This window comes from Pongo abelii, chromosome 1, assembly GCF_028885655.2.
Source record: "Pongo abelii isolate AG06213 chromosome 1, NHGRI_mPonAbe1-v2.0_pri, whole genome shotgun sequence".
Classification (NCBI taxonomy): Eukaryota; Metazoa; Chordata; class Mammalia; order Primates; family Hominidae; genus Pongo; species Pongo abelii.
In genome coordinates, this window is record NC_071985.2 from 115,661,027 (window position 1) to 115,681,275 (window position 20,249).

Below are 20,249 nucleotides of genomic sequence, written 5' to 3' on the forward strand. Positions count from 1 at the left end.
GAAAATTTCCAAATGAAAGACACAAAATCAGGGGCATGTTTGGTAGAGACCTGGGGAGTAATTACCTGGCAAGTAATTTGGTGTGGCTGGAGCATAGGGTACCCAGAAAGGGACTAGGGTGAGATAAGTCCACCAAGAATCCTATTGTTGAAAAGCCAGTTTAAAATGGAAGCACACACCCTCCCGGTGCCCTTGCCAATGTGACCTTATAGGAGTAATAAATTTGGATTTTCCTACGCTGGTTATTTATACCATAGAAACTTCTTAATCACTGTCCTCATCCAATATAGTCTCTCGTCTCGGTAAATGGTTTAATGGGATAATTATGCTTCAACTCAAAACATCTCTATTTGGCAGTCAGAGCTGGTTCAGAAGGAACCTTGGATTAAGGGACAATATGGTAGAAACTCCAAATTTCTAACAAGTAAATTAAATGTAAAGGTGAATAAATTTTTTAAAAAATGGAAAGCCAGTTAATATAACGAATGGATGGAACTGTCTCTTATCTCTACACTTATCAGTAGAAAACTAGGTTAATGAGCATTTATTAGACACAAGAAGAGTCTCATCATGTGTCATTGTGTTTAACATATAGGAGCTACCTCTATGAGCTTGATACTTGAAACTTTCTGATAATTTTTTTCTATACTCAAAATGCTCACAAAATTGGTGTGATAGCCATTACACAAATTAAGAGAGTGAAGATGGTTTTCCAGCTGGCTTCCCTGCCTCACCTTCGTACCACTGCCATCCTCACTCCAACCCCACCTATCATCTATGCTGTTGCTTTTCAATTCTCCTTCCCTACTACATTACATTCACTGGCTCACTATTGTCCACCACATGAAGTCCAAGATATTATGCATGTTCAAGATCTGTTCTTCTGTCCTTCCCCAACCTCAGAACTTTGCTCTACTTTTCTAGATTTATCTCCCATTGCTCCCCTTCATAGATCTGACACTTAACCCACAGCTGTTGTATGCACTGCACTTTTCATGGGGCTTCCTCTGTCAACACCTCTGCTTAACCCTTCTCCTGTCAAAATATTTTCTTATTTTTAAAGCCCAGGTCAACTTACATCTTCTTTATGAAGTTGTCTCTGATTTCTAAATGCCTGTAGCACTTTATTAGGAGTAAAAATTAATAGCGTTTGACAGAAGTCCCACCTGAGCCTACAGGGAATGCAGACTTCTCAGGCTCTGTCTGCCAAGTGGTAGAGCTCCCCAAAAGCACAATTGCATAACCTTCCTGCTGGAGGAAAAGAGGACCTGTGATGAGGAGGTTAGTGCAGAGACTGCTGGGAACAGGCAATGGGAAATGGAGAGAATAACATGAAGTCCCTCCCAGCCTGGCCGCAGACTTGCTGGTGTCTGGACTCTATGGAGAAAGGAGATACTGGGCAAATGCTAATGGAACAGTTTTCACAAGATAATCTTTAGAGACACGGGTGCAAACAATCTTGAATTTGTATTCTTACAGAAGAGTGTAATGTAAAGACAGAGAATGAGACCCTTTTCACTGCTTATCACTGAACACCACTCAGCTTGGCATCTCATGTGCTCTGGCACGCCAGCTGCAGTGGGAGCCCGCAGAGCCCAACAGAGCTGCAGGGAACCACATGGGAATGGACTTGCTTGTGAGCTCATGTGAATTCACAGAATCCGGGCCAGATGTGGTGGTGTGTACTTGTAGTCCCAGCTACTTGGGAGGCTCTTGCAGGAGGATTACTTGAGCTCAGGAGCTCAATGTCAGCTTGAGCAATCTAGTGAGACCTCATCTCTTTTAAAAAAAATTCCCAGAGTTTTGGGAAATCCCCCAGAAATATCTGAAGGACACTGTAGGTGGCCAAGACCCTGTGTAAATATTCTGGGGGGGAAAGCCTGTAGAATTTGGATTATTACTATTGATTACATTTTATTTATGTACATGGACAGGTTAAGTCCTAGAAAAACCTGGGTTAATGCTGACATTCATTTATGACTTGATATGGTTTTAAAACTTATCGCCATTGATGTATCTGATTTGATCACCATAACAACCACTCAAAGTGGCTATTATTATATCCAGATTTTCCCTCATAGCAATGGATCTGAGCATATTTTTTGTGTTTATTGTGGAAAGAGTGTTTATTACGGAAAGAGTCCAGGACTTGTCAGCAGACCTAAATTTGAGCTTTTACTCTTCTGCATATGGCTGGGTGATCCTGGATAAATCCCAACCTCTCTGAGCTATAATTCCTTACCTGTAGGACAGGAATAACAATTCCTTTTGTATAGAGATGCTGTAAAATTCTGAGATAATGAAAAAATCCTGTACGATTGTAAGAAATTATTATGGCACATGATTTTATACCATTGCATTCATCTTCTGCCATAAATCATTTTTTTCTATACATCTCAATACAATAAAAATAATTAACAGAGCAACCATAATCATCCCTGTGTCAGCTTATCTTGCACAGAGTAGGTACTCAGTATGATGGTGTGAAACATTGCAGGGTGATAAGCTTCCCATCTATAGCATGAGGCTGGTACAGCGGAGTCAAACTTCAGAATGGCTGGGACTAGATGCCAATCCTGAAAACCTAAGATTATTTATTAGATTAATCAGATATATAAGAGATTCAGATATAAGAGGTCAAATCAGTTTCCCAGGGACATAATACATGGCTAAGAGAGACAGAACATTAAAGGACAGCGGGGCTGGCAAATGTTTTCTGTAAAGGGCCGGAATAATAAACATTTTAGGCAATGTAGGTCCTATGGTCTCTGTGGCAACTACACAACTTTGCCATTTTTATTGTGAAAGCAGCCACAGACAGTATGTAAGCGAATGGGAGTGACCATATTCCAATATATTATATTTTAAAAAACAGATGGTGGGCTGCATTTGGCCATAGGCCCTGGTTGGTCAACTCCTGAGACAGAGGCTTGTCCTTTTGCCAAGGAGGATTTATAACACAAAAAGCCAAAAGTAAAACCAGGTGGTGGCATGAAATGGAAAAGCTGAAATCAATGAGTAAAAGTAAAGCTCTCCACTAAGTTTCAAAACCCAAAAGTAAACAAGTATGTAATTGGAGAGAGAAGAGGTTTCACATAAAATGTCTGCTGAACTGGATCAGGGCAAATTTTATTCTGTAAGTTTAAAAGGAAGAAAATACTGTGGGGGTGATTTAGTTTTGGAGGGTTTTAGTTGCCTATGGGACAAAGAGTGCCATGTAGCTGCTTAGACTATCAAAGGTGCTCTAAGTCCCATTAATGAAAGCAGAGCATCCAGGACAAACAAGGTGAGCATCCCAGGGGGATGGGGCTGTGTCTGAGTCACCACAGGACCCCTTGCTCCTAGCACAGGGCCTGACATGCAGCAGGTACCCACTGGGAACTCATACTTCCCATGCTGTGCTCTGGCCAGAACAGTTTCATATTTGAGGGTCTCTGTTCCCTGAAAAAAACCAGGGTTTGTTTGCCTGGCGAGTAACAAATAACTCTCCACAAGAACATGAGTTTTGATCAAAAGGAGTTTTTTTTTTTTTTACTTAAGCAAGGAGAGCGCTGGGAATATTCTCCAAAGCAGTGTCTCTGAAGGAAAGTGACAGGAGGGTTTTATGGGGTGATGGAGAGGGGAGAGAGTGCATCGGTGCATGCAGGGGAGGGGTCCCAGTGGCGCAGCCGCAGTGAGTCGTCCTGCCAGCACACAGGTCACATGTTACGGTCATGAAGCTATAGCTCCCCCTGGGGTAGTGACTTCAGGATGGTAATGAGGAAAGTTCACTCGGGTTCATCTAGAAGTTGCCGGGGTCTGTCAGGAGCTGGTTCCAGCTGACTAGGTCACCACATTCCACACGGGGCTTGGGAAGAAACAGGCAGCAAGGCAGGAAGCTGTAAAACAAGCCGATTGCTCAAGTTGGTTAAATGTCTACTTTCCCAGGAGACCCTCCCTGTCTGCTTACATCTCCTCTGTGCTATCTCTGTGCTGGATTCAAAGGGGAAGAGGTGCTTGAGCTAGAAGCTGAAGGAGGTGTCCATGTGAGGAGAGAGGAAGGATGAGGTGAAGAGTGCTCCCGCAGAGGGCCGCAGCAGAGTCCATCCAAGATTATCTGCCCAGGCTCGCTTCTGCTCTCTTTCCCTTTGAATTAAAATACAGGTTTCTAAAAAATAGGGGCAGGGAGTCATCACACTTTCTAAGAGTCTTCTGCTGGGCGTGATGGCTCACACTGTAATCCCAGCACTTTGGGAGGCCGAGGCAGGCGGATCATGAAGTCAGGAGATCGAGACCATCCTGGCTAACACGGTGAAACCCCATCTCTACTAAAAATACAAAAAAAAAAAATTAGCCGGGCGTGGTGGTGGGCGCCTGTAGTCCCAGCTACTTGGGAGGCTGAGGCAGGAGAATGGCGTGAACCTGGGAGGCGGAGGTTGCAGTGAGCCGAGATGGCGCCACTGCATTCCAGCCTGGGCGACAGAGCAAGACTTCATCTCAAAAAAAAAAAAGTCTTCATTTCAGCTTTGTTGTTTGTAAAAATATGCTCCCTTACCTGGGTGACAAGAAACAAATGTGCTGACATGTTTAAGGAAAGATTTGGAGTATTTTAAATCAGGCTATGAAGGGACATGAGTTTAAGGAACTGGTAGGTCCATAGTAGGAGTGCTCATAGCCACCAATAATCCCCTTAGGAAGGAACTAATTATGTTTGGAGAGGACGTGTGTGCCTGACCAAATAATTAAAACTAAATTGCTCTCCTTGGAAATGCAAATTAACGAGTGTTAAAGCAACTCGGTTGGTCACATAGATAATAAATAGATGTGTTTTCTCAAGTCTGTTAGGTGGCACTGATTGATTTCCAATTCTGGCTACAATAGGGCCTGAGTGGCTTTTGAAACAAAGATGAGGGGACTGTAGGCCCAGTGGGGACAGCTGTTGAAAGCTTTAAGCCATTACACCCCACCCCCACCGGCTGCTTTTTGCGACTGAGAATAGGAGACCTTGAGGAACCAGACTTGACCTACTGCTGCCCCTAAACCCCAGCCCTGCAGGCGTATGAGGGAACTGTGGCACCGTCAACCTCGCTCCTCCAGACAATACCTTCCCTACCACCCAGTGCTGTCAGGTCAAAGAAAATAAGGCACTGGCTGAGCACCAGGAGCCAGATGGACCTTCTGGTGGGGGTATGGAGGTGTAGGGGGAAGCAGGGGTACGAGGCCTTGGGGGGCTGACTGGAGTACTGTTACATGAGTTTTTTTAAAGTTTTTGCTCAGCAATTACTTAATAAAAAGTCTTATCAAACAATAAACAAAAAGCCCCAAACTCAGGTTACAAATGTTTTATCATTTTGTCAACGAACCTATATTAGTCAAGCACCTATTAAGCAGAGCTTGCTCTTGAGTGGGCCTTTGTAGGTGGGCTGGGAGAAGAAAACTGAATTTCTGCCTTGAAGGAAGTTACATTCTTGCTGGGGGGACAGATTTTAGGTAAACAAAGAGCATGTTCCCAATTCCTTTTTCCTTGCTGGCGTCAGGCCCTTTCCTACACCTCTCATCTGGAGGAAAATGATTACCTAGAGCAGGTGTGACAAGTCTCATAAGAGGGAGAGAGAAGCCCCACCAGGGCATTGCTGTAGGATCTCATTTAGCCCTCCAGAGGCTGTGTGAGGGAGCCTCTTATCTCCTTGCAACCCGGGGACCTGAACCTTGAAGAGATGTAGGGTAATGATGCTATCCGGTTCCAAGGGGGGATGCACGAGGTGGATGAGGTAAGACACAAAGGAACACCTAACAGTGCGTAGAACCAATAAGCACTCAGTGAATGCTCCCTGTGATTCCTAGGTAACTTGCCCAAGACCGCAGACATAGGTGAGGACAGAACCAGGATTCATTCACACCTGGTTAGCCCAATTAAAAAGCCCCCACCTTTCCTTCCTGGCTGCAGGTGCCTCTTGGGATTCAGTTGCCTTCATCTTCCTCCTCGTCTTCCCTCCTATTTGCGGTCACACCTCCAGCCTCTTTCAAGTCCACCCAGAGAGCCTTTTCTTTCCGTGTGTTGGAACGCAGTGTTGACCACTTCCTGGCCTTCCAGTATAAGCAGAGGAGGGAGATGAGCAGAAGCAGGAGCAGGACGAAGGGGCAGATGAACAGGAAATAGAGTAAAGGGGCCGAGGAGCAGATCCTGGAAGGAAGTGTGGGCTCTGCAACAAAGGGAGAAACAGAGAGTAATTCATCTCCAACTTATTTGTATTAGTCAATTACAAACACTCCTGGGATTTATTGTTACAGGCAAGTATATGTAAAAATAATGGGGCCAAACAGCAGTGGGCCCCTGAAATCATGAGGAGTACAGGACAGAGCACTGGGGGAAGAGAGCTCCTGGAACAGGCTCTTCTAACGCAACACTCCCTTGCCCTGCAATTTCCAACCAATGGAGGTTCCAATGACCTACTTAAAACTAACAACCAAAATGAAAAACAAAACAAAAAAGAAAACCTCTCCTTTAATCTTCTTTCCTCAGAAAAGATATCTATAATTCAACCCTCGTTCTCAACAGTGTTGCCAGTCCTGAATTTTTAACGGAGTTATTCCCACTGCTGTTCCTCCAACACACAGGCACACACTCTTTCTCACATACACATACACACATACACACACACTCTGCCCTGCACTCTGCACTGTCCTTATAAAACAATCGCACCCACAATGAGGAGCCCCTTCCCCCGCTGACCCAAGCCTGGCCCTCCCCGTGGGTCTCCTCCTTCCCCAGCCCCCTCCCTCCCACTCCTTTCCTGTGTTGCTCTGGCTGTGGCCACCACCTGACATGCTCCATGCATCGGAGCCTCTAGGTCCTTCTGGCCTAGCTCCATCACACTTCCTACTCTCTCAGCTCTTCCTACCTTGCTGCAGGCACAGTTCTTCTCTTCCATCCTGTTCTCGCTCAGCCCTTTGTTTAGGCCTCTTTGATTCCCTTTTACTCATCTCCTTTGTTCATTTAAGTTACTTGAGTATGTCTGATAGTGCCATTTGTTTCTATATCCCCTACAGTGCCTAGCACATGTGCTCAGTAACTTTTGCTGATCTGAATTAAATTGGATTGACTGCAACCACATGGGTGAAAGATACTATATAAAGGCATGCTGAAGCATATGATCATCCCGCAGCTGCAGTCCGCCGGGAAGCACTATCAGCAGACACACACACGGAGCACGCACAAGCAGCCCCAAAGTGGCTTCTGGCCACACAGCCAGGAAAGCAAAAGCCCAAAGGACTGCAAACACCACAGGTTTCAGGAAACAGTCTATTGAAGCAGAAAGACACATGTTTAAAGAGACCAATTACTAAATGTAGTCTTCCAATTAAATTTATTTATGACATGATATCTGAAATCAGGGCTGTTCTGAAATATTCAATGCTAACAGTAGCTGTGCTTTTACTGGAAAATTGTAACGACATAAGCAATTTCTTCTTCAAAGGTTAAGCTACAGGATTCATGGGATTATGGATGCTTAGAGATGAACAGAGGTTTAGAGGTCATTTTGACCAACCTCCTGCTGCAAGAATTCCATTTTTGGCATTGTCAATGAATCTTACATGTTAAAGAACATCTCTTTGGTGGAAGTCAAGAAAGAATCTAGAAATTCGCTCACCTCCTGCACTGTGAGCTCCTTGAGGGTAGGGCCTGTGTCTTGTGTGTCTTTTGATCTTCCTCAACTCTTTGTTCACAGGGTCTCAATGGAGCCTGATGAATGAATCAATTGCATGAGTACATTCCACACATGGGAACCCAGGGATGGCTGCCATCATGCTACACAAAGTACAGATCATCACTGAACATTAGGCTGGCAGCTCTGAATGGGGCTGGCAAAGAGCGGCAGAGGTTCATGGCCTGGATTTTCTCTGATCTCATTTGTATCCTTCATCCTAAATTTAGTTTTGTTTTTTGAAATGGTGAGCAATGATAAAGTTAGGTTTTGAATTCTTTACCATCCCTCTGCTCCACATCCTATCTGACCCCTCTTCCAATGACCCTGCTTGACTACAGTTATTCTCCCCCAGTCTTATCTGAGTACATTTGAAGGCCCGTGGCTAGAAGGAAGCATAGACTGCAATGATGCAAGTGAATGAAGCTATGGAGTCCAGGTATTATAAGCACTGGCTGTGGGCATTTGTGCAGAGTAGTGAATGAGCACCTACTGTGTTTCAAAGAGAGCTGAGTTCAAATCCTCAATCTTCAATGTGCTGTTATTGACATTGGATAAGTTACTTATCCTCTCTTAATCATTAGTTTCCTCATCAACCAAATAGGAATAACAATTTCTAGAGTTGTGATGAGATAATGTATAATAAAGCATCTAACGAAGTGCCTAAAGCATTTGTGGAGTCAGCAAGCAATAAATATTAGCTAGAATGCTACTGAGAAAGCTAAGCAAATCACAGGAAACCTTCTCCCAAGAGAACAGACAGAGAACAGGGCTGGAGCCTACAGATCCCTCACATAAGGACCCCAGGCTTGGCCATCTTCCTCCACAGGCTCTCTCTCCCTTAGATCTCTGGTCCCCCTGTCCTCAGAAGTGGGTGACATTCAGCAAAGACTGAAATGATTACTTAGGAGGCTCTGGCTTCCTTTTCTACTCATGGGAGGCAGAGAATTGTGAGGTGAGAGTCCACAGCACCAGGTATTACAGTTGCTTGAATGGTGGAGTAATGATGGCGAGATGGGGCCACTACACAGGAGGTGGAAATAAATCTGCTACTCTGCTTTTCAGCATGAAGGAACAGCCAGAGGGCTTGGCTATCTTGGTGGGGATGAGGCTGCTCAGCTTAGTGCAATCTGCCATCAAAGGATGGCAAGGTGTGCCCCTTACCGTGCTGAAGTGGCCAACAGCTAGCAACTGTTAGTGCCTGTGCTGCTAAATCACCTCTCCTGGGAGGGCAGTGTTTGCTCTGGATCCCACAGTCACCATTTCCCACCATCTGCCTCTCACCCATATCTGGATTAGAATTAGTGACATTCAAACCATTAAGGTTTGGCATTTTGAATCAATCTGAGTAAGTGCCCAATGCTCAAAGTACAAGGCCTTCAAAACAAAGCCAAAAATGTAATGAGAGCACTTCATCATGAGGCTTAGTTTAGAACGTGCTTCCACCCACAGCCAAGCACAGCAAAAGGAGCACTCCTTTTTGATATTTCCTCAGAGACACTGACTTCAGAAGAAAAGAGGTGTGAAATAAAGAGGGGGCTGCCAACTCTTCCCCACTACCCAACCCCAAACATGCAGCCATGTGGGAGTTGGCTCTTGTCAAGAAATAAAAGTAGGGTAAGGTAACCCGATAACAAGTGCGTCCCAGAATAAGTGAATCACTGACAGCATCCTGTTTCAACCCAACTGAAGACTTGCCTGCTCATTCTTTCATTAAGCATTTGTTGAATGCCATGTGCCAGGCCTTGCTGGAGGCACTGGGAAGCACAGGTAAGTAGCTTGGCATCTCCAAAAACTTCAGTGTGGTAGAGACACACAGCTCCTTCAAGAATCTACTTCCTTACCTTCCCTTCTCCCCTTTCCCTTTCTCTCTTTCTCTTTCTTTCCTTCTTTCTTTCTTTCTTCTTTCTTTCTTTCTCTCTCTGTCTCTTTCTCTCTCTCTCTCTTTCTATCTCTCTCTCTCTCTCTTTTTTTTTTTTTGATAGTGTCTTGCTCTGTCATCCAGACTGGAGCAAAGTGGCATGATCATGGCTTACTGCAGCCTTGACCTCCAAACTCAAGCAATCCTCGCATCTCAGCCTTTTGAGTAGCAAGTACTACAGGCGTGCATCAACCACGTGTCTAATTTTTAAATTTTTTGTAGAGACAGGAGTCTCAAACTCCTAGGCTCAAGTAATCCTCCTGCCTCAGTCTCCCAAAGTGCTGGGATTACAGATGGGAGCCATCACATCTGGCCCAAGGATCTACTTTCTAAATAGACCTTTACCCAAATAAAAGCTGGGAAATAGTAACAAGTACCACACTACTACAAATAATCCAGTTCCCAGGAAGCCTTATAGCCTGGCCTATCAATTAATCACAAACAATTCTCTAGAATAAGACATTTATGTCTAGGGTCTAAGGGTAAGGTAAAAAGACTGAGGAAGCTGTTGTCCCTGCCATGGCTTAGTCACTGGTAAGGAAATAAGATAGAGAAGAAAAGGCAAGGTCCATTCTCCGAAAAAATGTCTCTTAACTTTCCTGCCTTCACTTGAGCCACATGCTCTACAGTCCTATTGTGTGGCCCTAAAACCAGCCCAAGCTGGGATAGCCAGATAGAGAGCATGGAAAACCATCTGATAAGTGTCCATAGGTAGCATATTATATTTGAACTGGATCTTGATAACACATAGACTTGGTACTCAACAGGAGTGCAATTACACAGTGATTCAGTAAACACTTAAGCATCCCCTATGTGCCAGGCACTGTACTAGTGCTACTAATGAGACACTCATCATCTTTGCCTATAGTATAGTCTAGCAGTGTGACAGATATTAAACAGGTAACTGCAGGTGTGGGGGCTAAAAGAATAAGGGAAGTCTCTGAGGCAGTGGCAGTTAAGTTGCTGAATGAAGGATGACAGTGTTGACCAGGGAAAGATGGCATGGAGGAGCATTCCAGGAAGGAGATGGTGCATGCACGGTGAGATGTTGGACTGACAGTCGTATCTACTCTTCTATTAATCTTTCTTTCTTCCTTCCTTCCTTCCTTCCTTCTTTCTTTCTTTCCTTTCTCTTTCTTCTTTCTTTCTTTCAGATGTTGGACTGTCAGTCATATCTACTCTTTCTTTCCTTCTTTCTTTCTTTCCTTCCTTCCTTCCTTCTTTCTTTCTTTCTTTCTGATGTTGGACTGTCAGTTGTATCTACTCTTCTATTAACCTACCTTCCTTCCTTCCTTTCTCTCTCTCTCTCTTTCCTTTCTGCTGGCTTTCTCCCCTCTAAAACATAAATGTGCTCAAATCTGTATCATCTTCAAACCAAAACAGCAAAAAAGCAAAACTAAAACACTTTCACTTTTTTTTGACAAATTTTGCCATTTTATTGTCTTCTCTCTTCCCCTTGACATCAAAGCTCTTGAAAGAGCAATCTGCACTGATGTGCCCACTCTCCCCTCAACTTGCTGCAGTCTGACTTCCCTGATAACTTTTCTGTAATTGTCCCATAATGTCAAATCCAATGGATACTTTCCCACTGTCATCTTAATCAACCTCTTTGCAAGAGCTGAGTCTGTCGACTCTCCTCACCCTCTTGATGCCCTCTCTGCCTTTAGTGTCTGTGGTACCACCAAATCCTGATTCCCTTCCCAGCTTTCCATCACTCCTATCAGTCTCCTTCACAGGCTCTCCATTTCCTGAGAAATGGCAGTTTATCCCAGAGCTCCACCCTTGGGCATCATTATTGGCTACCAATGGATGACTTCTAATCTACAACTCTGGTGCAGATCCCATTTGGCAGTCTTGATGTCTATTGGACAGATCTTTATCAATAACTCACAGTTACTCTGAACTCAGTTCCAGCCCAACTTATTCAAAACTGAACTAATCTTCCCCTCCAAACCCCTCTCATATATTACCTTGCTTGGTAAATGACCCCACTATCCATCTAAGCTAGAATCCAAATGTTAATCCTTAATTCTCTCTTTCTGCTCCTTTGCCCTCTATATACAATGAATCAGCCTCTAAATCCTGAAGATTACACCTCCTACTACCTAATGCCTGTTCTTTTCTTAGTCGTCATGGGTACTGCCTTAGCTCAGGCTTTCATCTTTCCCCAGCTGGATTTCCACAATTTCATATACTACTTGCACTGTCCTGTGGGCCTCCCCTAGAATTCATTTATTTTATTTTATTTATTTATTTATTTTGAGACAGAGTTTTGCTCTTGTTGCCCAGGCTGGAGTGCAATGTCACGATCTTGGCTCACTGCAATCTTCCCCTCCTGGGTTCAAGCGATTCTGCCTCAGCCTCCCTAGTAGCTGGGATTACAGGCATGCGCCACCATGCCCCGCTAATTTTTTGTATTTTTAGTACAGACAGGGTTTCTCCATGTAGGTCAGGCTGGTCTCAAAATCCCAACGTCAGATGATCCGCCCGCCTCAGCCTCCCAAAGTGCTGGGATTACAGGCGTGAGCCACTGCGTCCGACCTCCAGTTCATTTTAATGTGGGAACTTTCTAAAAGGAAAATCTGATCATGTCACTCCCCTGCTTAAACTTTTTCAATGACACTCCATCACTGTCATGATAAAGTTCTTCCTTCTTAGCTTCATACTGTAGACACATTTGGGATCTATCTGTTCCTTTCCCTCCTCACTGGTCTCGTCTCTTGCCACTGTACCATAGAGACTGCAGTTCCTGCCATTCTCAATGACCAGGAGTTCCCCGAATATAACATGAAATTTTACATCTTATTATCATCTTGTATACTCTTTCATGTTCCTAAAATATGTTTCTTCCTTTTCATGAGCCCCAGACTCTGGGGAACCTTCCCAGATCATCTCCCTACCTAGCCCTTCACCCCAGCCCTGCCTCTGTTGTTCCCATAGTCTACTGGAAATACTTCTTTGATGACACCTATTATGTTGGACTTGATTTCTCCCGCTGGATTCCAAGCTCGGTGGGAACAGACTCTGTCATGTACACTTTTGTGCCCTCAGAACCTCATATAGTTATTTATTAAACAAGTGTCATTATTTTGTCACATAGATGTACACATGTAGGTATGTGTGTACCTGTGTGTATATGTATGTGCAGTGTGTTTGGAGGCATAAGGGGAAAAGGAGATTACATTTGCTGAGCACTGACAATGTGCCAGGCACTGTACTGGATACTTTATACATATTTATATTGTGATCTTCATTTTATAGAAAGCTGAGGCTCACAGCAAGTAACCAGAGTATGATTTCATAGCTGGTATTGGTAGTAGAGCTGTGATTTGAGCCTAGGCTGGTCTGATTCCAGCCCCTGGGATTTTTTATCACCCCACACTGCCTCCCTGACTACCAGGAAGGAACAGCCAGGTGGAGAAGCCCAGATGGTACATTACAGGGATTTCCTTGGAAATCCTCAACATTAATTACCCTCCAAACCCTCAGTTTGTCATGACAAAGGTTTTCTGAAGAATACGAAGGCCACTCAATTTTTAATGTTTTCTTTCCAGGTTTATCTTTTAAAAACCATATACCTGTTTTACAAGGATCTCACAAAGATTAACAATATGTATGCTATGAAGGATCCCATCTGCCTCAGAGAAGATACGCTTTTCATCACAGACTGTATACTTTTTACAGTTCTTATCTATTTATTCTACTGCAAAAACTGCCGATTCTACAGAGCCTATTAATTCCACTAGGAAAACATGTACGGAATGTGCTCATGAGTATGGGACTTCCTGTAATTGTTGGAGAGAAGAAAAAGTCTGATAGAAAAAACATTTTGGCCTGGCACTCAGGAGAAAACTTCTGCTGAGGAATGAACAGGGAAAAACAATGATGGATCACCTCAAGGAACAAATCAGATAGCTTTGACTTCCCCTCTGGAAGCCCTGCTGGGCTGGGATGCACCTATCCCTACTTCTTAGATGTTCCCATATGTTCTCAACAGCATTCTGTCCCTCCTAAGGAGTGTCACTAAAGCTAGCTGGTCTCTTAGGATTGTTACCTTTATTGATGATTTTCCCTTTATGCTTCCTGGTGTCTGGCACCAAGACCACACCCCTGCTTCTCCAATGGCCCTTTCCCTCAGTAAGCTTAGCTTATTGCTCACCTCCCACCTTCTCCCTGAACCCCAGCAGAAAGACATGGACCTGTCAGATGCTCCTGATATTTAAGTGTCTATGCCAAAATCTCATGTGGACCTTGTTTGTTCAAATGAGTTACTATTGAGAGAGACAGCAAACTCATCTTCTTTAGGGAACCTGAAAATTGTCTTCAGTCTGAAGAAGGAGCAAAAGATAGGTGAGAGGGAGAGCATAAGAGGAGAGACATGTATTCTCCTGACCATGAGCTCGCAGTAGATAAACCCCTGGTTACCTGAAGGCAGTACCGTGAGCGCCATCCGCTGTGACTCATCGGATGCTTGATTAATCCACTTGCTTGGGTGTCCATGGAGCTGCCACTCTGCCACCCTACACCAGTACATTCCTGCATCCTCCATCTCCACCTGATGAAGCTTCAGGACAAAGTCTGTAGAGGATGAACGGTAACAGTGCAGGTGCCTCCTGAGCCCCTCTTCCCCATACTCCAGCAAGCCATCATGTTGCAAGTGCACTAGCATTTTACTTCCAGAGTTTTCTCTGTTCCAGTACCACATCACAGAGTACAGATTGGCTGAGCTGCCTACACTCTCCAGGCTGCAGCGGATGGCCACTTCTCTGTGCTCAGTCACATTTTCAGTCCAGTACACTTTGGAGACACGTACCTTACTTCCTAGAAAATAAAATGGCAGTAAATTAGAGAATGCAGACTTTCAGATTGGATACCACCTCTGAAAAATCTAGTTCTCATTGGGAAGATCTTATATTCTTTAGACATCAGTGCATTCATTTTTTTTTTTTATTTCTATTTTTTGAGACAGAGTCTTGCTCTGTCACCCAGGCCAGAGTGCAGTGGCATGATCTCAGCTCACTGCAACCACTGCCTCCTGGGTTCAAGCAGTTCTCCTCCCTCAGCCTCCCAAGTGGCTGGGATTACAGGCGTATGCCACCATGCCCAGCTGATTTTTGTATTTTTAGTATAGACGGGGTTTCACCATGTTGGCCAGGCTGCTCTTGAGCTCCTGGCTTCAAGTGATCTGCCCACCTCAGCCTCCCAAAGTGTTGGGATTATAGGCATGAGCCAGCAAGTCCGGCCACATTCATTTTAATTCTTGTCCTTGGTCCCTGTTTTTCTCTCACATTTGCCAGGACATTCTCTGCTAGGAATCAAACCAGCCTCTTTCCTTCTTTAGCCCAACTGCTTGCCTGCTGGACCCCACCACTGAAAACTACACAGCTTCTGCAGGGCCCTCTGCCTGCTGCTTTTACTTATCCTTGATTCACTCCTCCTCTACTTCCAAAGTGGTCGTTCACAACTTTTAGCAGCTCCCTCAAGCCATGTATTCCACCAGTACCCCTCATTCTTAGCAAATTACTCTCCTCCCATACACCTAGATATTATCTTGGGTGTAAACGCAGAGAGAGAGGAGGCCATCCAAGAGACTGAACGTTTTGATGCAAGTGTTAGAAAGCCATCCATGGGAGCTATTTAGACGATTGGATTAGACTAAGTTTTAAAGAGATTTTGACATTTACTTTTTTTCCCCTTGCTAACCAGCAGGTGAGGATTTAGAATGACAGCCAAAGTAGTTACAAACAAAATAAAGAAATTATAGTGTGCATTACATTTTCAGTTCCACTACAAACACATTTATTTATTTATTTATTTATTTATTTATTTATTTATTTTTATTTTATTTATTTTTTTTTTTGAGACAGAGTCTCGCTCTGTCGCCCAGGCTGGAGTGCAGTGGCACGATCTCGGCTCACCGCAACCTCTGCCTCCTGGGTTCAAGCGATTATCCTGCCTCAGCCTCCCAAGCAGTTGGGATTACAGGCATGGGCCACCATGCCTTGCTAATTTTTGTATTTTTAGTAGAGACAAGGTTTCACCCTGTTGGCCAGGCTGGTCTCGAACTCCTGACCTCAGGTGATCCGCCCGCCTTGGCCTCCCAAAGTGCTGGGATTATAGGTATGAGCCACTGTGCCTGACTCAAACACATTTATTAATTTGTCTTTAAGAGAATAATTCTGTCTGATCTTGGACTCTTTCTTAGTTACCATTTTTACTCTCTCCTTTCCTTCGTGGAGTAGCACGTGGAATATTAGCACATGGAATACTGTTGCTGTTTCCTTGCCTCAAATTACTTCCTACTTTATTGTGATCTGGCCTCCAATCCCATCACTCTACTTGGCCAGGGCCCAATTTCCCAGTTCAAGGGACCCTCTAGTCCTTTTCTGTCCTCTATGTGGTTTTTGTTACTGGAGTCCATTTTCTCCTTGAAATTGACTTCTTTTCTTCCAACCTCAGAGAAAATATCCCCCTTACAACTCTGACCAGGCATTCTCAGCATCTTTCTGGGGCCTCTTGGTTAACTTGTTCCCTAAATGACGTGCACAACCGGAAGTCCACAGCCACACCAAGCCCACAGGTATGTTCTGCTTGACACTTGCAGTATTTTAAAAGAATTGGGCTGGGCGCAGTGGCTCACGCCTGTAATCCCAGCACTTTGGAAGGCCAAGGCAGGTGGATCACCTGAGGTCAGGAGTTCCAGACCAGCCTGGCCAACATGGTGAAACCTCATCTCTACTAAAATTACAAAAATTAGCCAGGCATGGTGGTGCACGCCTGTAGTCCCAGCTACTCTGGAGGCTGAGGCAGGAGAATTGCTTGAACCTGGGAGGAGGAGGTTGCAGTGAGCCAAGATCATACCACTGATTCCAGCCTGAGTGACACAGCGAGACTCTGTCTAAAAAAAAAAAAAAAAAAAAAGAAGTGAATTAGTTGTGGACATTCTCAAACTGGGAGACGTCACCAAAAAAGATTTTAGGCATCTCTAGATATGTAAAAAGATCTGACAACACGGAGCTCACATTTCTACATGGGAAGCACTTGAGCTAAGCAGTGGCTGCCTCCTGAAGAGGGCCATGCACATGCGGTCAAGAGTTTGGCGTGGATGACTGGGAGACGGAATGCCAATCACACAGATGGGAAATGCAGAAGTACAAATGAGCATGGTGAGATGGCAGAGATGCTAAGTGCAATTTAGGGCATGCTGAGTATGGGGGCATCCAAGTAGAAATGTACAGCAGGCAGTTGGGTATGAAGGCTTGGAGCTCAGGAGATCAGGGCTAAGCACAAAATCTCAAAGTTATCATCTAGAAGGTGGTAGTTGAAACCAGGGCAGTGGTTAAGAAATTCTGAGGAAAGCAGAGAATAAGAAGCAAAATAGGCCCAGGATCTATCCCTGAGGAACACACACATTTAGCAGGGAGAAGAAGCGGCTTGAAGAACATACAGAAGGGAAGCCAGAGGGCAGGAAGAGACCCCAAACCAAGCTGCTGTTTTGCCCTTGTTGTCCCACCAGACTGGGAGCTCCTTAAGGGCCAGGGCTGTGCCTTCTTTATCTTTGTATTCCATTGCCTAATACATAGTAATGCTCAATTATCATCTAATTTTTTTTTAACGTTACCTTGAAAATAGTATTTTAAGCACCAAATTAGATCAACCTCTCTGCATTGTGCTGTTGGATCTTGGCCAGTTCCCGAACCTTGGCTGTGACGTTCATTTAATTTTAATCAACACTGGAGGTGACCTAACCTATGCTGAGAGACCTAATCAAGTCTGCCCACATTTAGACAGCGGCACTCTTAGACCAGTGCAGAACTTCCATTACATTTTTAAAGATCTCCTGAGGAAGAGGAGACTCCCTCAGTAAGCCATTCCAACAGTTAACTACTCTTATTTGCCTTATGTTTAGGCAGCTAAATGTTGAGAAGCAATTTCTCCACACATCCCCATAGAGTTGTACAGTTTCTGTTCACAGTGGGAGAAATATGCTTCGTATTCCTCTTTCTCTGCCAAATTACAGTAGAGCCCCACTGGAATGACACAGCTTGTTATTATAGAGATCTGGAGATAACGACACCCTGGGTAGCTGCACAGACCAGGCTGCCAGGCTGAGAAGCAAACCAATCAAAGGGATCTTGCTCCTACCTCAGCTCCCTAAAACCTCAGATTGGATCGCCTTAAGTGACCTCCCCTCCTTTGGTGGACTACCCGGTCCTGCAGTCATGTGTAGGTAGATACTGTTCCTATGACTTTAGGTCATATTTTTACTTCCACATAATCACTCCATAGAACAGCTGCCCAAGAGAAAACAGCCATCAGACAGACAGACATTGTGAGGGTACACTCGCAAGGTTTACCTGTGGGCTTGAGTTTCAATTCTGTTAGTCCTGACTTCTTTTCTCCAAGCTTGTGCCAAGTGCCATTTGTAGACAGGAGCCATTCCTCCACAGCACAGTGATATTTGCCCCGATCGCTGTCTTCCACATTCAGAATGTGCAGCTGAAATAAGTCTTGGGAAACCTTCTCAGTATGAAATTTTTGTTTTCTCTGTGGGGTGTGAAACTCATCCCCAGTTTTTATAACATTGGTTTGGTCCATCTCCAGGATCTTTAGCCAGGAGGCATTAGTGGAAATAGGAGAAAAATACCAAATAATGGCTAACTGAAGGTTTCCATTGGACCGGGACAAGATGCTACATTCTATATCAGCGTTGGAGTTGATGGAGAGCTCTTGGACTTGACTCCTTGAATTCACTTTTAGCTTGCTCTCTAAATTTAAAAAATGGAAACAGTTACTTTGCTACGAAATAGAAAGTTAAGGTAGTAGAGACACTAGAGGTCAAGTATGACACTGCATCCTCCCGCCATCATGTGGATGAACTCCCTCTACAGTAGCCCCACTCACTGCTCTCCAGCTTTTGAACAACATCACTAGCTGACAAGGCAGCCCAATTCATCTTTGGACAACTCTGCCCCTCCAGAATGCTTTCTGATATCAAGTTGAACTTTATGTCTTCATAACTTCCATCCACTAGTCCTAGTGCTACCTGTGCTTGGTAGGGGTGGTGTGGCAGAGGGAGCGTCACACAGACAAGCCCAGTATCTCTCTTCCACATGTTATTGCTTCAGTATTTAAGCACAAGCATCTCTTCTGTCATATTTCATGTATCAGATTGGGAGAAAGTGGCCCTTTTAATGCTGTGTTTGTGTGTTTACTATGCAGAGTACTTCTGGATTCACAATTTCCAAACTCTAGTTGTATCTGCCTTCAAATGTGGGTAAACAAAAGGAAGTTGTACATGAGTGATTAAAACTGTGTGTGTCTTTGCAGCCACTTAACTGTGGGAACATTGTATAGATATGGAGCCAACTAATCTTTGACCCCAGCAGCTTTTCTGCTTTGTCATAAAGATGAGTGACAATCCTTGTTCCCAAATCTTCTTCTAATGTCTTGCTTACATCACCCACTCTACTTTTGTAACTGCTTATTGATGTTGCCTGTAGGTCCCTTTAATCTTCCTTCAACAAACATTTATGAAGCACACACTATATTATGTGCCAGACGATTCCAGGCCCTGTGGATATCTTCCCTCAGTGGCTCACACTCTAGAGGGAGACAAGTGCAGGGACAGAGGCTTAGAGATGGTGCCAAGTGCCATTTGTAGACAAAGAGCCATTCTACCACAGCACAGTGATATTTGCCCTGATCACTGTCTTCCACATTTAGAATGTGCAGCTGAAATAACTCTTGAGAAACCTTTCTCAAGTGTGAAATTTTTGGTGGTTTTGTTTTGAGATGGAGTCTTGCTCTGTCACCCAGGCTGGAGTGCAGTGGCATGATCTCGACTCACTGTAACCTCCACTTCCTGTGCTCAAGTGATTCTCGTGCCTCAGCCTCCTGAGTAGCTGGGACTACAGGTGCACGCCACCATGCCTGGCTAATTTGTGCATTTTCAGTAGAGACGGGGTTTCACTGTGTTGGCCAGGCTGGTCTCAAACTCCTGACCTCAGGTGATCTGCCCGCCTTGGCCTCCCAAAGTGTGGGATTACAGGCGTGAGCCACCATGCCTGGCCTCAGTGTAAAATTTTTGTTCCTCATATCCCTCATGTAAGACAGAGGTATGTAGAAGTGCCTATCTGAGCACACAGCAGGGTCTCCTAGCCCAAATACAGGAGTGAGGGGAGACTTCCTGGAGGAGATAATTCTGAGCTGAGTCTTAAGGGTTTATAGGAATTATTCTGATGGAGAAGAGGTTAAGGATTTCCACACAAAAAGATGCAACTTGACCAAAGACTTTGAAAGTGAGAGGGAACATGGACTATTGAGGAGCTGCCAGTAATTCAGTGTGGCTGAAGCTCAAATTCATGATGGAAAGTTGAAGAAGATGATGCTGGAAAGACACAAATGTACCAGATGATAAAGGACCTTGGCATGTCACACTATGGGAGTTTAGATACAAGGTGAACATAAGAGTTGTGATGACTCAGATTTTGAACTTGGATCACTGGTGGGGAGTGGGGACATAAGGGGAAATGTAGAAGAAAGAGCTTTGGATGATAATGGTGGGTTTATGTTTTGACATAATGAGTGCAGGCATGTCTTGGAGACAGCTGGATATATGAGTCTGGAGATCAGAAGAGAAA

General features: G+C 44.4%; 1 protein-coding gene across 3 annotated transcripts in view; it reads right to left on the minus strand.

Annotated features, from left to right (window-relative positions):
* Positions 1 to 453: 453 nt before the first annotated feature.
* The window catches only part of CD101 (CD101 molecule), a 49,034-nt gene continuing 29,238 nt past the window's right edge, over positions 454 to 20,249 (minus strand). For 2 of the 3 annotated variants that reach the window (XM_054528996.1, XM_054529003.2), the window contains exons 8-11: positions 17,964 to 18,374; positions 14,032 to 14,427; positions 5,908 to 6,182; positions 454 to 3,878 (exon numbers count right to left, since the gene is read on the minus strand). In XM_054528996.1, the coding sequence (XP_054384971.1) occupies positions 5,941 to 6,182; positions 14,032 to 14,427; positions 17,964 to 18,374 (1,049 nt within the window). In that variant the 3' untranslated portion in view covers positions 454 to 3,878; positions 5,908 to 5,940. Of the gene's footprint in view, positions 3,879 to 5,907; positions 6,183 to 7,631; positions 7,724 to 14,031; positions 14,428 to 17,963; positions 18,375 to 20,249 lie in introns of those variants that run through there. The other variant, XR_010141686.1, reaches the window with a different exon arrangement.